The sequence below is a fragment of the Halichoerus grypus genome, chromosome 7 (assembly GCF_964656455.1).
Source record: "Halichoerus grypus chromosome 7, mHalGry1.hap1.1, whole genome shotgun sequence".
In the NCBI taxonomy this organism is placed as follows: Eukaryota; Metazoa; Chordata; class Mammalia; order Carnivora; family Phocidae; genus Halichoerus; species Halichoerus grypus.
This window is the reverse complement of record NC_135718.1, coordinates 56373136-56385868: the sequence shown is the minus strand read 5'-3', so window position 1 is coordinate 56385868 and position 12733 is coordinate 56373136. Positions and strand designations below refer to the sequence as shown.

The 12733-nt window shown below is 38.3% G+C and overlaps 1 protein-coding gene across 4 annotated transcripts in view; it reads left to right on the top strand.

Annotated features, from left to right (window-relative positions):
- TET1 (tet methylcytosine dioxygenase 1) overlaps nucleotides 1-12733 on the top strand; it is a 136753-nt gene that overhangs the window by 70147 nt on the left and 53873 nt on the right. For all 4 annotated transcript variants that reach the window (XM_078077645.1, XM_078077644.1, XM_078077643.1 and 1 more), the window contains one exon: nucleotides 7934-10253. In XM_078077645.1, coding sequence (XP_077933771.1) covers nucleotides 7934-10253 — 2320 coding nt within the window. The remainder of the gene's footprint in view (nucleotides 1-7933; nucleotides 10254-12733) is intronic.

Below are 12733 nucleotides of genomic sequence, written 5' to 3'. Positions count from 1 at the left end.
ACACAGAGAGAGAGATAGCAAGAGAGGGAACACAAGCAGGAGGAGTGGGAGAGGGAGAAGCAGGCTCCCCGATGAGCAGGGAGCCCAATGCGGGGCTCGATCCCAGGACGCTGAGATCATGACCTGAGCCACCCAGACGACCCTACTGTCCTTTAAACGGTACCCTTGGGCACTTTTGGGGTGGTAGAGGAGGAAGAGAAGAGACACTGGTGGGCATGAGCTTGGGTCCCCAGAGTATATGGCACTTGAGAGAGTAAAACAGCCAATTTTTTGTGAAACCCTTCACTTCCTTCAGAGAGTTGTCATCTCTTTAGAGAGGTAGATGTTAACAAATATTTTGAGATTCAAAGTGGATATTTGGGAATGCACTACACCTAAGCAGATTAAATGTCAAGGAAATCTTCATTAAAAAATAAACATTCATGGGGCGCCTGGGTGGCTCAGTCGTTAAGCATCTGCCTTCGGCTCAGGTCATGATCCCGGGGTCCTGGGATCGAGCCCCGTATCGGGCTCCCTGCTCTGCAGGAAGCCTGTTTCTCCCATTCGCACTCCCCCTGCTTGTGTTCCCTCTCTTGCTTGTGTCTCTCTCTGTGAAATAAATAAATAAAATCTTAAAAATAAATAAATAAATAAATAAACAAACAAACAATTAGTGGAGCCTGTTTAACGAAGTACTTTGGGATTGTACACTCAGTGGTAGGATGGAGTCAGCTCCTTCCAGGTCAGGAATTATGTGCATTTCTTCCTAACTCTGGCTCAGCTGTCTTACTGATGATTTACAGTCCACCGTGGTGGAGGTATTTATACCACAAAAATTGGCCTACAGGGCAAAACAGTGTTTCCTCCCCTCTCAGTTCCCAATCTGATTGTTAAACATTTACCAGTATTCTGCTGAGTACGGTTGCTATACGACAAATGTTGACAATCGTACGTAGCCTTCCTAAGTATTAACAAATGTGTATGTACTCCACACCCTTTCTTTATGCTCTAATTTGTTTGTAATTTGGTACTACATAATCTTTTAGCTTTTTTCACTTGCTATATACTAGAAATCTTTCCATATACCGCTTCAATTTTGGTTTAAATTTAAAGGAAGTATATTTTAAAAATCAAAACTGTATTTTATCAGGTCTGGGTGTAACAGTTCCCAAGCTCCTGTGTTGTTCTTGACCTCTTTCTACTCATATTATTAGTTTTAGTTTCTTTTGTATTAGTTTTCTTAGTATTCTTAGTTTCTTTTGTATTCTTCCAGAGTTTCTTTATGCACATAGGAATATATATATTAATTCCCCATACTTTTTATTAAAATAAAAAAACATTGTATGTACAGGTTCTAGATCCTTTTTTTTTTTTTTTTAACGTAATAAATCCTGGACATCTGCCTATTAGGAATGGAATTTCTTTTCATTCTTTTCTTTTCTTTTTTTTTTTTTTAAAGATTTTATTTATTTATTTGACAGAGGCACAGCGAGAGAGGGAACACAAGCAGGGGGAGTGGGAGAGGGAGAAGCAGGCTTCCCGCAGAGCAGGGAGCCCGATGCGGGGCTCGATCCCAGGACCCTGAGATCACGACCTGAGCCGAAGGCAGATGCTTAACGGCTGAGCCACCCAGGCGCCCCTCTTTTCATTCTTTTCTATAGCTGCCAGGTATTATGTAGGTATACCACAGGTGAATTAGTCTGCTCCAGGTGGACATTCGGGTATTATCAGTTACTTGTCAAAATATACAAAGCTGTCAAAACATATCATTAAGTGCAAGTATAACTAGGATAAGTTCTCAGAAGTGAAAATGCTGTATCAAAGGAGAGGTTGAATTTGTAATTTTGATAGTTATTGCCAAATTGCTCTCCATAGGGATGATACCATTTTGCACTCCCATCAGCATTATATGAGAGTATATATCCCCACAACTTCCCCAAGGGCCTAGGTGTTCTAACATTTTGATGTTTGCTATTCTGATAGGTGAGAAATGTTATCTGTGCCATGTTTAATTTGCATTTTTCTTAAAATTGAGCACCTTTTTACAGTGTCCACCTTGGGATTGTAGTGAAGATCAAATGAGTTATTGCACAATGTAAGGAGTGTATATCATAATATAGCTAACATTCTTTGGATTATAACTATTATAATGAAATTGTTAGTGTTCTCTCTTAGTGATACCTCATCCTCACTGTGCTAACAACTTTGGTCATACGGTCTCATTGAATCCCCATCACAATCTACATGACATCTTAAAAAAGGAGGACACTAAAGTTCAGGCTACGTGGCATTTCCTGGATCAGACAGCTCCAAAGGATTGCTCTTTCCCCATCTTAGCGTTCAGGATTAACAGTAATAGGGGCGCCTGGGTGGCTCAGTCGGTTAAGTATCTGCCTTCGGCTCAGGTCATGATCCCGGGGTCCTGGGATCTAGACCCGCATCGGGCTCCCTGCTCAGCGGGAAGCCTGCTTCTCCCTTTCCCTCTGCCTGCAGCTCCCCCTGCTTGTGCTCTCCCCTCCTACCCCATCAAATAAATAAATAAAATCTTTAAAAAAAAAAATTACCCAGTAATAGAAATTAGTTGGTTTGTTTTCTTTTCCACACTTCTGTTTAAAAATAAACATGTTTATACATTATTTAGATGTGCCTTTTAAACATAAGGCAGTGTTATATATTTTTCAAGTTGCTTTTTCACTCATCCCTGCTGACTCTTTTTTTTTTAACAGCTTTATTGAGATATACTCATATACCATACAATTCATCTGTTTTGCTGATTCACTTTTGACATGACATGAACTTGAATTTGTTGTTTCTCCCCAGTAGTGGTAAAAGTTTGTTCTGGCCACTCAGTTTCACTATGAACAGCAAGTGAAACTAAGTAACCGTATTCTCAGTGCACATACACACATACCCATACAATTACATTTAATAATATGTGTTTGTAAGAGTTCCGGTTGATTTCTGAGAACAGAGAAAATCTTACTAGCCCCTCCTGAAATGTAATCTATCAAATTGTTTTCTTAAAAGTTATGTTTAGTAGTTGGCATTGTGTAGAGCATGTTCTTGTGTACCTATAGACCCCATGTTTTCAAATCCCGCATTTTTAAAAGGCCATGAGATAATAGAGGAACCTGGGTGGCTCAGTCAGTTAAGCATCTGACTCTTGATTTCAGCTCAGGTCATGATCTCAGGGTGGTGAAATAGAGCCCCACATCTTGCTTGGTGCGGGGTGTGGAGCCTGCTGAAGGTTCCCTCTGCCCCCTCCCTATCTCCCTCCCTCTCTAAAAAAGATTGTTAGTGTTCTCTCTTAGTAATACCTCATCCTCACTGTGCTAACAACTTTGGTCATAGGGTCTCACTGAATCCCCATCACAATCTATGTGACATCTTAAAAAAGGAGGACACTAAAGTTCAGGCTATGTGGCATCTCCTGGATTAGACAACTCTGAAGGATTGCTCTTTCCCCATCTTAGTGGTTAATATTAACAGTAATAGGGGAGCCCGGGTGGCTCAGTAGTTTAAGTATCTGCCTTCGGCTCAGGTCATGATCCCGGGGTCCTGGGATCGAGTCTCGCATTGGGCGGGAGAGGGAGAAGCAGGCTCCCTGCTGAGCAGGGAGCCCAATGCCAGACTCGCATTGTTTATTTAGGAACCTATATATGAGATATAACTGAATGATAAGGGTCAGTTTTTAATTAAGCTCATTAGTTAATGAGAATGTCCTATGTTTGTGGCACATAAATCTTAAAATGTACTCAGGATCTTCTCTTTAGAGGAATGTGTACATTGAAGTCCCGGTATCTTAGATATGCATATTTGTAAAATTAAAAGCATCGAGTAAAACAAACAGAGCTTCTCTTTTCCTCACTTCTGTTTCCCAGTGGTAACTGGTATTAATGTTTTACCTGCCAGCTTTCAGCAGCTTGTTTATTTAGGAACTCTTGCCGTGCAGTCACTAGCTTGATACATACAAGTAATGGCTGCACATTATTTCACAATATGAATATGAGTTTGTTTATTTCATACTTCCTCTAGTATAAATGTTATATTGCATTATAATTTGCTTACGTACATTTCTGCATTTTTAGTTTTGGCATTTGGGTGGATTAAAAGTTGCATTTATTTTCATTTCCTTGTCTTCTAGGAAAGTCAAACAGCTTTTGATCCTGTGGATTTCCACTTAAGCAAAGTACATATTCCTGTCTTTTTCACACTCTCCTGTTGAGTGACTTACTTTTCTTGTTGATTGTGGAAGCTCTTTTACATCAAGAATAGTAACTACATGTAGTATGAATATTTTCCTAGACTGTCCTTTGACTTTTTATTTTTTTTAATGGCAATATTTCTCCTACGTTTTTTGACAACTATATATATGAAGAAATAAGTACATTTTACATCCTGATTCAGTGCACAGACACATACAAACACATTACATAAAGGAGTTACATTGTAGGGTTGCCTTGCTGTCTCGGTCAGAAAAGCATCCAACTCTTGATCTTGGGTTGTGAGGTCAAGCCCCACATTGGGTGTAGAGATGTCTTTTTTTTTTTTTAAGATTTTATTTATTTATTTGACAGAGAGAGACACAGCGAGAGAGGGAGCACAAGCAGGGGGCAGTGGGAGAGGGAGAAGCAGGCTTCCGGCCGAGCAGGTTGCCCGATGTGGGGCTTGATTCCAGGACCCTGGGATCATGACCTGAGCCGAAGGCAGACACTTAACGACTGAGCCACCCAGGCGCCTCTGGGTGTAGAGATTTCTTAAATAAATAAAAATTTTGAAAAAAGATTTATATTGTAATACTTATTTTTATTAAATGTAGTGCACTTGTATTTTTCTGTACTATTCCATTAAGAAAAAGCACTTGTTACAAAGCACTAAATTGGTATTGGACCTTGTAGAGTGTGATCAGCAGTTTGCAAAGAACTATGTTATGGTGACTTTGCTTTAAAAATTGTTCATATAGGGGCGCCTGGGTGGCTCATTTGTTAAGCGTCTGCCTTTGTCTCGGGTCGTAGTCCCAAGGCCCTGGGATCAAGTCCCGTAATGGGCTCCCTGCTCAGTGGGAAGGGACCCTGCTTCTCCCACTCCCACTCCCCCTGCTTGTGTTCCCTCTCTCGCTGTCTCTTTCTCTGCCAAATAAATAAATAAAATCGTAAAAAAAAAATTGTTCATATCATATGTATTGAAAATACTTTTTTCCTTTATGGCTTCTCAGTTTTTACTCTTGCTTGGGAATATTTTCCCTGCTTTCTACATTTTATTTTTTGTATTTAAATTATTAATATATCTGGAATTTATAGTACATATTATGAGATGGGGATCAAATTTCCCCCTGTCATTTTTAAGAAATTGATACTTTTCTCCACTGCTTAGAAATCCCATAATTTTAATAATAAATTGTTAAATATTTTCAAGTTTATCTGTTAATTTATTACCCTGTATGTTAAGAAATTTAGTTTTTTTAGATTAATTTTTTAAAGTTACTATAGAAATGTAATATACGTATAGAAAATATATGTATGATAATTGTATATTTTGATAAATTTTGACAAACTAAACATAACCTGTGTAGCCTGTGTGCCCTGATCAAGAAATTAAATACAGTTTATTTCTACTAAGCTTTTTTTCTTTTAAGAGTTTATTTATTTGACAGAGAGAGCACAAGCAGGGGGAGCAGCAGAGGGAGAGGGAGAAGCAGGCTCCCCCCTGAGCAGGGAGCCTGATGTGGGACTCGATCCCAGGACCCTGAGATCATGACCTGAACCGATGGCAGGCGCTTATCTGACTGAGCCACCCAGGCACCCCTATTTCTACTAAGATTGTTTAATGTGAAAGAAAAGATTGTTTAATGTTTAATTATACAATTGGGTAATGCTTACATATTTTATAACTATTCTGAACTTTGATTTAGTTTTTCAGTCAGTACTCCTGGTTTTTCTATAGACTCAGGTATATCACCTTCATTCAATAGGAAGTCTCCTAATCTTACATTTTTCTCTCCCTGAGGCATCGAATAGAATGTCCAGAGCCATACTAAAGATTAAGAGTGGAGGTTATCTTTATATTTGCTCCTGACAGCAGTTGGAAATGCCCCTACTGTCTCAATTCCTATGTTGTAATTTTAGATGAGCTGTTGGGTTTTAAAAATAGGGATTGGGGGCACCTGGGTGGCTCAGATGGTTGGGCGTCTGACTTTGGCTCAGGTCATGATCCCAGGATCCTGGGATCGAGTCCCGCATCGGGCTCCCTGCTTGGTGGGGAGCCTGCTTCTCCCTCTCCCTCTCCCTCTACTGCTCCCCCCTGCTTGTGCTCTCTCACTCTCTCTGTCAAATAAATAAATAAAATCTTTAAAAAAAAATTTAAAAAATTAAAAATAAAAAAATAAAATAAAAATAGGGATTAGTAGGGGAAATAGAGAGTGATTGCTTAATAGGTACAAGGTTTCTTTTAGGGGTGATGAAAATGTTCTGGAATTAGATAGAGGTGATTATTGCATAACATTGTAAATATGCTTAAAAACCACTGAATTTTACGATTTTAAATGGTAAAATGATTACTTTTATTTTGTAGGCATTTCATCTAAAAATTTTTTTAAAGGGATTATATCATTCCCACTAAACACAATGGCATAAGTGAAAAGACAGAAAATACTAACTGCTAATAAGAATGTGCAACAGTTAGAGCTATCATAATTACTCGTGGGAGTGTATGTTGATAACCACTTTAAAAAATTCTTTGGCCTGTCTACTAAAGCCAAAGTTAACATACACATACACACACACTTGATAACCCAGCACTTCCACTCCACTCAATGTGTATATATTATATGTTCACCACAAGATTACAGTAATATTTACACTGGTATACAACCAAAAATAACTCAAATGTCCATCTATGGTACAATCAATAAATACATTGTAGTATTTTCATTCAGTGAATTACTATACAACAGTAAGAATCAATGGACTGCAACATGGATGAATCACAAGTATAATTTTGAGTGAAAGGAAGTCAGTTATGTAAAGTTTGGAAATAAGCAAAAGAAATCTATGATAGATGTCAAAATAATGGTTACCCTTTGGCAGTGGAATGATGACTAGACGGGAGTTTCTTGGCTGGAATCTGGGCACTTGGGGGGTTCATTTATGAAAATTCAGTAAGCTATATACTTAGGATTTGTTCACTTTTCTGTGTGTATTTTGTATTTCAGTACAGTTTGCATTAAGATAATAGATATTGCCCATCGAATGGTACCAATGTAAAAATATTTTAAAGATTTATTTGGAGGGGCACTTGGGTGGCTTAGTCAGTTAAGTGTCCAGACTCTTGATTTTGGCTCAGGTCATGATCTCAGGGTCATGAGATTGGACCTGCATCGGGCTCTGCACTGAGCATGGAGCCTGCTTAAGATTCTCTCTCTCCTTCTGCCCCTCACAACCCCGCCACCCACCCCCTTACACTTCCTTGCTCTCTCTCTAAAAAAAAAAAAAAATTATTTTGAAAAGCAAATAAGTATACCAAAATATTTACAGGTATGAGTTAATGATATTTGTACTTTAATTTTTTTCTTTTTCGCTACACACCCCTTTTGGTATTTTATTGAAAAGTAAAAAGCAGGGGCGCCTGGGTGGCTCAGTCGTTTAAGCCGCTGCCTTCGGCTCAGGTCATGATCCTGGGGTCCTGGGATCGAGCCCTACGCCCGGCTCCCTGCTCAGCGGGGAGTCTGCTTCTCCCTCTCCCTCTCCCTCTGCCTGCCACTCTGCCTACTTGTGCTCTCTCTCTATCTCTCTGTCAAATAAATAAATAAAATCTTTAAAAAAAGAAAAGTAAAAAGCAAAAGTAATATTTTTTTCAGGGGCTTTACATTTCACTCATGTTAAATCGTAAAGTTCCTGTGGCTCTTATTCCAATATTTGCATAGATAATATGAGATATTTCTGTGCTTGTTTTGTAGGCATATTTTGTCAACAAACCGGTAAATGGCCCCAAGTCAGAATCCATGGAATACAGGAGGAGCTATGGGGGGGAACAGAGATTGGAATTAAACCCACCTCCCCTCGAAAATGTAACTAAAAATGAAGAAAGTATGACAGGTATTGAAGTGGAGAAGTGGACGCAGCACAAGAAATCACATTTAACCGATCATGTCAAAGGCGAATTTAAGGCAATTGTGACAGAAGCTGAAAAATTAAAAAATTCTGAAGATGACAGGAAAAAAGTCCTACTTACTGACTTAATTGAGCCTCAGAAATTGTTTGCACAAACCGTAAGAAACGGCATTAAAAATGTACACTATTTACCAACCGAAACAAATGTGTCTTTTAAAAAATTCAATATTGAAGAATTTGGCAAGGCATTTGAAAACAAGTCCTATAAATTCCTGAAAGACACTGCCAACCATAATGCCATGAGTTCCATTGCCACTAGTACGAGCTGTGATCATCTCAAAGGGAGAAATAATGTTTCAGTCTTCCAGAAATCTGGCTTTAACTGCAAGTCTTTTCCAGATCCTGCAACGTTCCACTTAAATAGTCATACTAGTACACACAATGAAAGTGATGAACCAAAATCTCTAGAAAATATACCAAGTAAAGAACTGAAAGGTGGATCTCCAGTTCAACCAAGTCTTCTATCCCTAATGAAAGATAGGAGATTAACACTGGAACAAGTGGTGGCCATAGAAGCTCTGACCCAACTGTCAGAAGCCCCATCAGAAAATTCCTCACCATCAAAGTCAGAGAAGGATGAAGAAACAGAACACAGAACAGCGAGTTTGCTTAATAGCTGTAAAGCTATCCTCTATTCTGTAAGAAAAGACCTCCAAGACCAAAACTTACAAGGGGAGCCAGAAAGCCTTCATCACCATCCATCTTTGGAAAAGCAGAGTTCATGCGACACGGTGGTATTCAATGGCCAAAACATTTCCAAGTCACACAACAGCTCAGCTGCTAACCAATCACCTACAAAGTCACAGGAATATTCAAAAGTCACAAATTCAGTATCTCTTTTCATACCAAATTCAAATTCACCTAAAATTGACACGAATAAAAATGTTGCTCAAGATAGAATCACTCTTGATAATGCTAAGAATTTGCACCATTTGCCACCATCTAGTGATAAATTGGGATACTGTAACCAGTCCCTGGCCAACAGTAAAAAGATAGACTTAAAAGACGATCCGTCGTGTCTAAATACAATACACAGCAAAATAGAGGAAGACGTTGCAACCCAGTTAACACAACTTGCATCAATAATTAAATTCAATTACATAAAACAAGAGGACAAGAAGGTTGAAAGTACACCAACAAGCCTTGTTGCGTATAACGTACAGCAAAAATGTAGTCAGGAGAAGGTCGCAGTACAACAGAAAGCACCTTCCAGTGTACAAAATAATCATAGCTCATCATTGACAAAGCAAAAGAACACAACACAGAAAAAGACAAGAGCTACCCCATCGAGAGATCGGCGGAAAAAGAAGCCTATAGTCATAAGTTGTCAAGAAAATGACCGGAAAAAGCAGGAACAGTTGTCATATGAGTATAGTAAGTTACATGACATTTGGATAGCATCTAAGTTTCAAAGATTTGGTCAGTTTGGTCCACACGACTTTCCCATTCTCTTGGGAAAAATTCCTCCCCTAACCAAAGTATGGAAACCACTGACTCAAACGAGTTCAGCATTAGAACACAAAAAATTATTTCCTCCACTCACTCAGATAAAATTTGAGCGTTATTATCCCGAATTAGCACAGGAAAGAAACATGAAGGTTGAACCGTTGGATTCTCTCCCATTATGCCAGTTAAAAACAGAATCCAATGGACAGGCGTTTACAGAAAAAGTTGATAATTCTCAGGTACAGCCAACAGTGAATGTCCATCAGAAAGCTCATCCTTTACTCCAGCTTTCCCCGCCAGCTAACCAGTGTGCTAATGTCATGGCCGGTGATGACCAAACACAGTTCCCGCGGGATGTTAAAGACCAACTCATGCGTCAGAAACCGCCAACATTGCCTGGTACCTCTCATGAAACCCCCTTACCAGACCCAGCACAAATTCTCAGGAATGTCGATGTAGTATGTTCAGGTGGAATTACAGTGGTTTCTACCAAGAGTGAAGAGGACATCTGTTCATCTAGTGTTGGAGCTTCAGAATTTTCCCCAGTAGACAGTGCACAGAAAAGTTTTAATGATTATGCCATGAACTTCTTTACCAATCCTACAAAAAACCTGGTGTCCACAACGAAAGATTCTGAATTGCCAACCTGCAACTGTCTTGGTAAGTGTGTGCATGTGTGCCTGAGTCATGTGTGTGTGTGTGTGTGTGTGTTTCTTTGTTTACTTCCATTAATTGCCTTGTCATGACCATATCAAATTTTGGGTTATCTTTTATATGTGGCATTTTTGCCCCATTCGTATACTGGCGAAAATGGACTGAATTCTATACCTGTTTTTCTGTTGGGTCTCTGTTGATTTTGCTCAAATAATTGGGAAATTTTTAATTCATAATTTGGAAACTTTCTCAAGTGGAAAATTTGCTGATTTCTCTTGGCTAAATGTCTCCTAAGTTATTTATTGTATGTATCATAAGAATGAATTCCTTTAATACTCTATTAGGGTTTATTCTTCCTATATTTAAAAGTATTTCAACCTATAAGAATTTTGTTTAAGAAATATGTTGTATTGTGAGATATAACATACACACACAGAATGTAAAACATACATGCAGCTTAACAAATAACTATAAAAAGTATCTGTAATTGCCACCCCATTCAAGAACTGGAACGGGTTTGTTTCTTTTTCAATGCCTGGTTCTTTTCTGCTCTGCAATACAAAGAATGTCCCTATAAATGAAAATCCAGTCTTGGCCATTGAAGAATTTGTAAACCTTTTGAAATTTTAAAATATGAAATTGTTGTATGATATTGATTGCCTATAAAAAAACAAATAGTATGTGCAAATAGCTGATTTATGGAGCAATTTATAACTGATATATATTTTGTGCCTTAGGAGTCATTGAAAGAGAACATCCAGGAACTAATAATTAGAATTTTTATCAGTGTATTAAAAGCCCTGAGAAAATCTTGCTGGACTAACGATTCTTAGGCAGGCCTTATGAGAAAGTCGCTCAGTATTTGAAATACATGAAAGCTGAATTTGAACCCTGTAGTGATTATTCACTGTCTATGGTCAAATTTCATGTAAGTGATCAAATAAAAGAAGAATTAATTTACTCAAATGTAGCTGTTAATAGAGAGATTAAATAGATTGTGTCATTAAAGTTTCATAGGCTGCTTGATGCCCTCATTATTTCAGCTTTTATACAACTTATGAGGACAGAATTTTTGAAATAACCTATTTTGAACCCAAATAGGTTTAATTATTAAAAGTCTTATTTTAAAAAAAATCTTAAAATATAGCCCCAAATCACAAAGATTTAAGATTTACCCTGAACAAAGGAAGTTTGTTTTGCCTGAAGTAGGTGTTCATTAGTACATTCCAGAATGGGTAAATGATTGTTTGGAAGGATAAACTATATCATTTTGATTTTTTTTTTTTTAAAACACAATAGAAAAAATAGTGAAGTGTAGCAATGACTTTTTGCTCTTGATTATCTAAAGTACATTTGATACTCTGAAGTCAAGCCTTCCATTTCTCCACTCATCATTCAGCACAGTTTTGACAGACTACCATGTGCCAGGCCCCAGGGATAGGCTCTTTTTAGAAGGATCTCATAATCTGAAAAGGGTGACAGTGCTGAGTGGGGTTGAATTGGGAGAATGAGAGGTTCTTGGAGCAGGGACAGAAGAGTATAGTAATGATGACTTCTGTTCCAGATCTTTTACTGCAGGTCTGATACTGTACCACGACCTTGACTTGTTATATTCATAACATGCCTACAAAGGGAGGATGAGTTATCTCCATTTTACAAGTGAGGAAACTAAGTCATAGGAGGGGGCACAACTAGTAAATGATTAACCTGGAATTCAAAGACAGGAGTCTCAACTTCAGAGCCTATGTTTATAGCCTCCTTCCTCTTGTTTTGAAAATCTGAATTAAGAAAGGGGCAGTATTTTTCTGAATATCATTACAAATGGAAAAAATATCTCAAATTTAAAATGCCATTAAAATGTATATATCTGAGCTAGTCTAATTTTACTGTGTGCATAATGTCAGTAGAATGATTGTCTAGTTTCAAGACTCTTTCCTTATACATTACATTGTAACTCGTCACCCTGTAGGAGTTGAGACACCTAGGCATTTAAAGTTTATTGAGCATCTGCAGTGGACTTGTGATTGTTTTATACATTGTCACATGTGTTTCTATAATCATTACATGTGAGGTTATTGTGCTCATTGTGTAGAAATGGGAACTTAGGAAAAACAAAAAAGCAGGGGTGCCTGGGTGGCTCAGTCAGTTAAGCATCCGACTCTTTCAGCTTAGGTCTTGAATTGCAGTCATGAGTTCAAGCCCCACGTTGGGCTCCACGCTGGGAATGGAGCCTACTTTAAAACAACAACAACAAAAAAGCAGACCCACTCAGAAATCATCCGTGGAACAATCATATCTAAGAGTAAAAGATTTCCATGGAGGGGCACCTGGATGGCTCAGTTGGTTAAGTGTCCGGCTCAGGTCTTGATCTGAAGTCCACTTGAGATTCTCTCCCTCTGCCCCTCCCCCTGCACACTTACTCTCTCTTGCTCTCTAAAATAAAATAAATACAATCTTTAATTTAAAAAAAAAAGTTTTCCATGGAA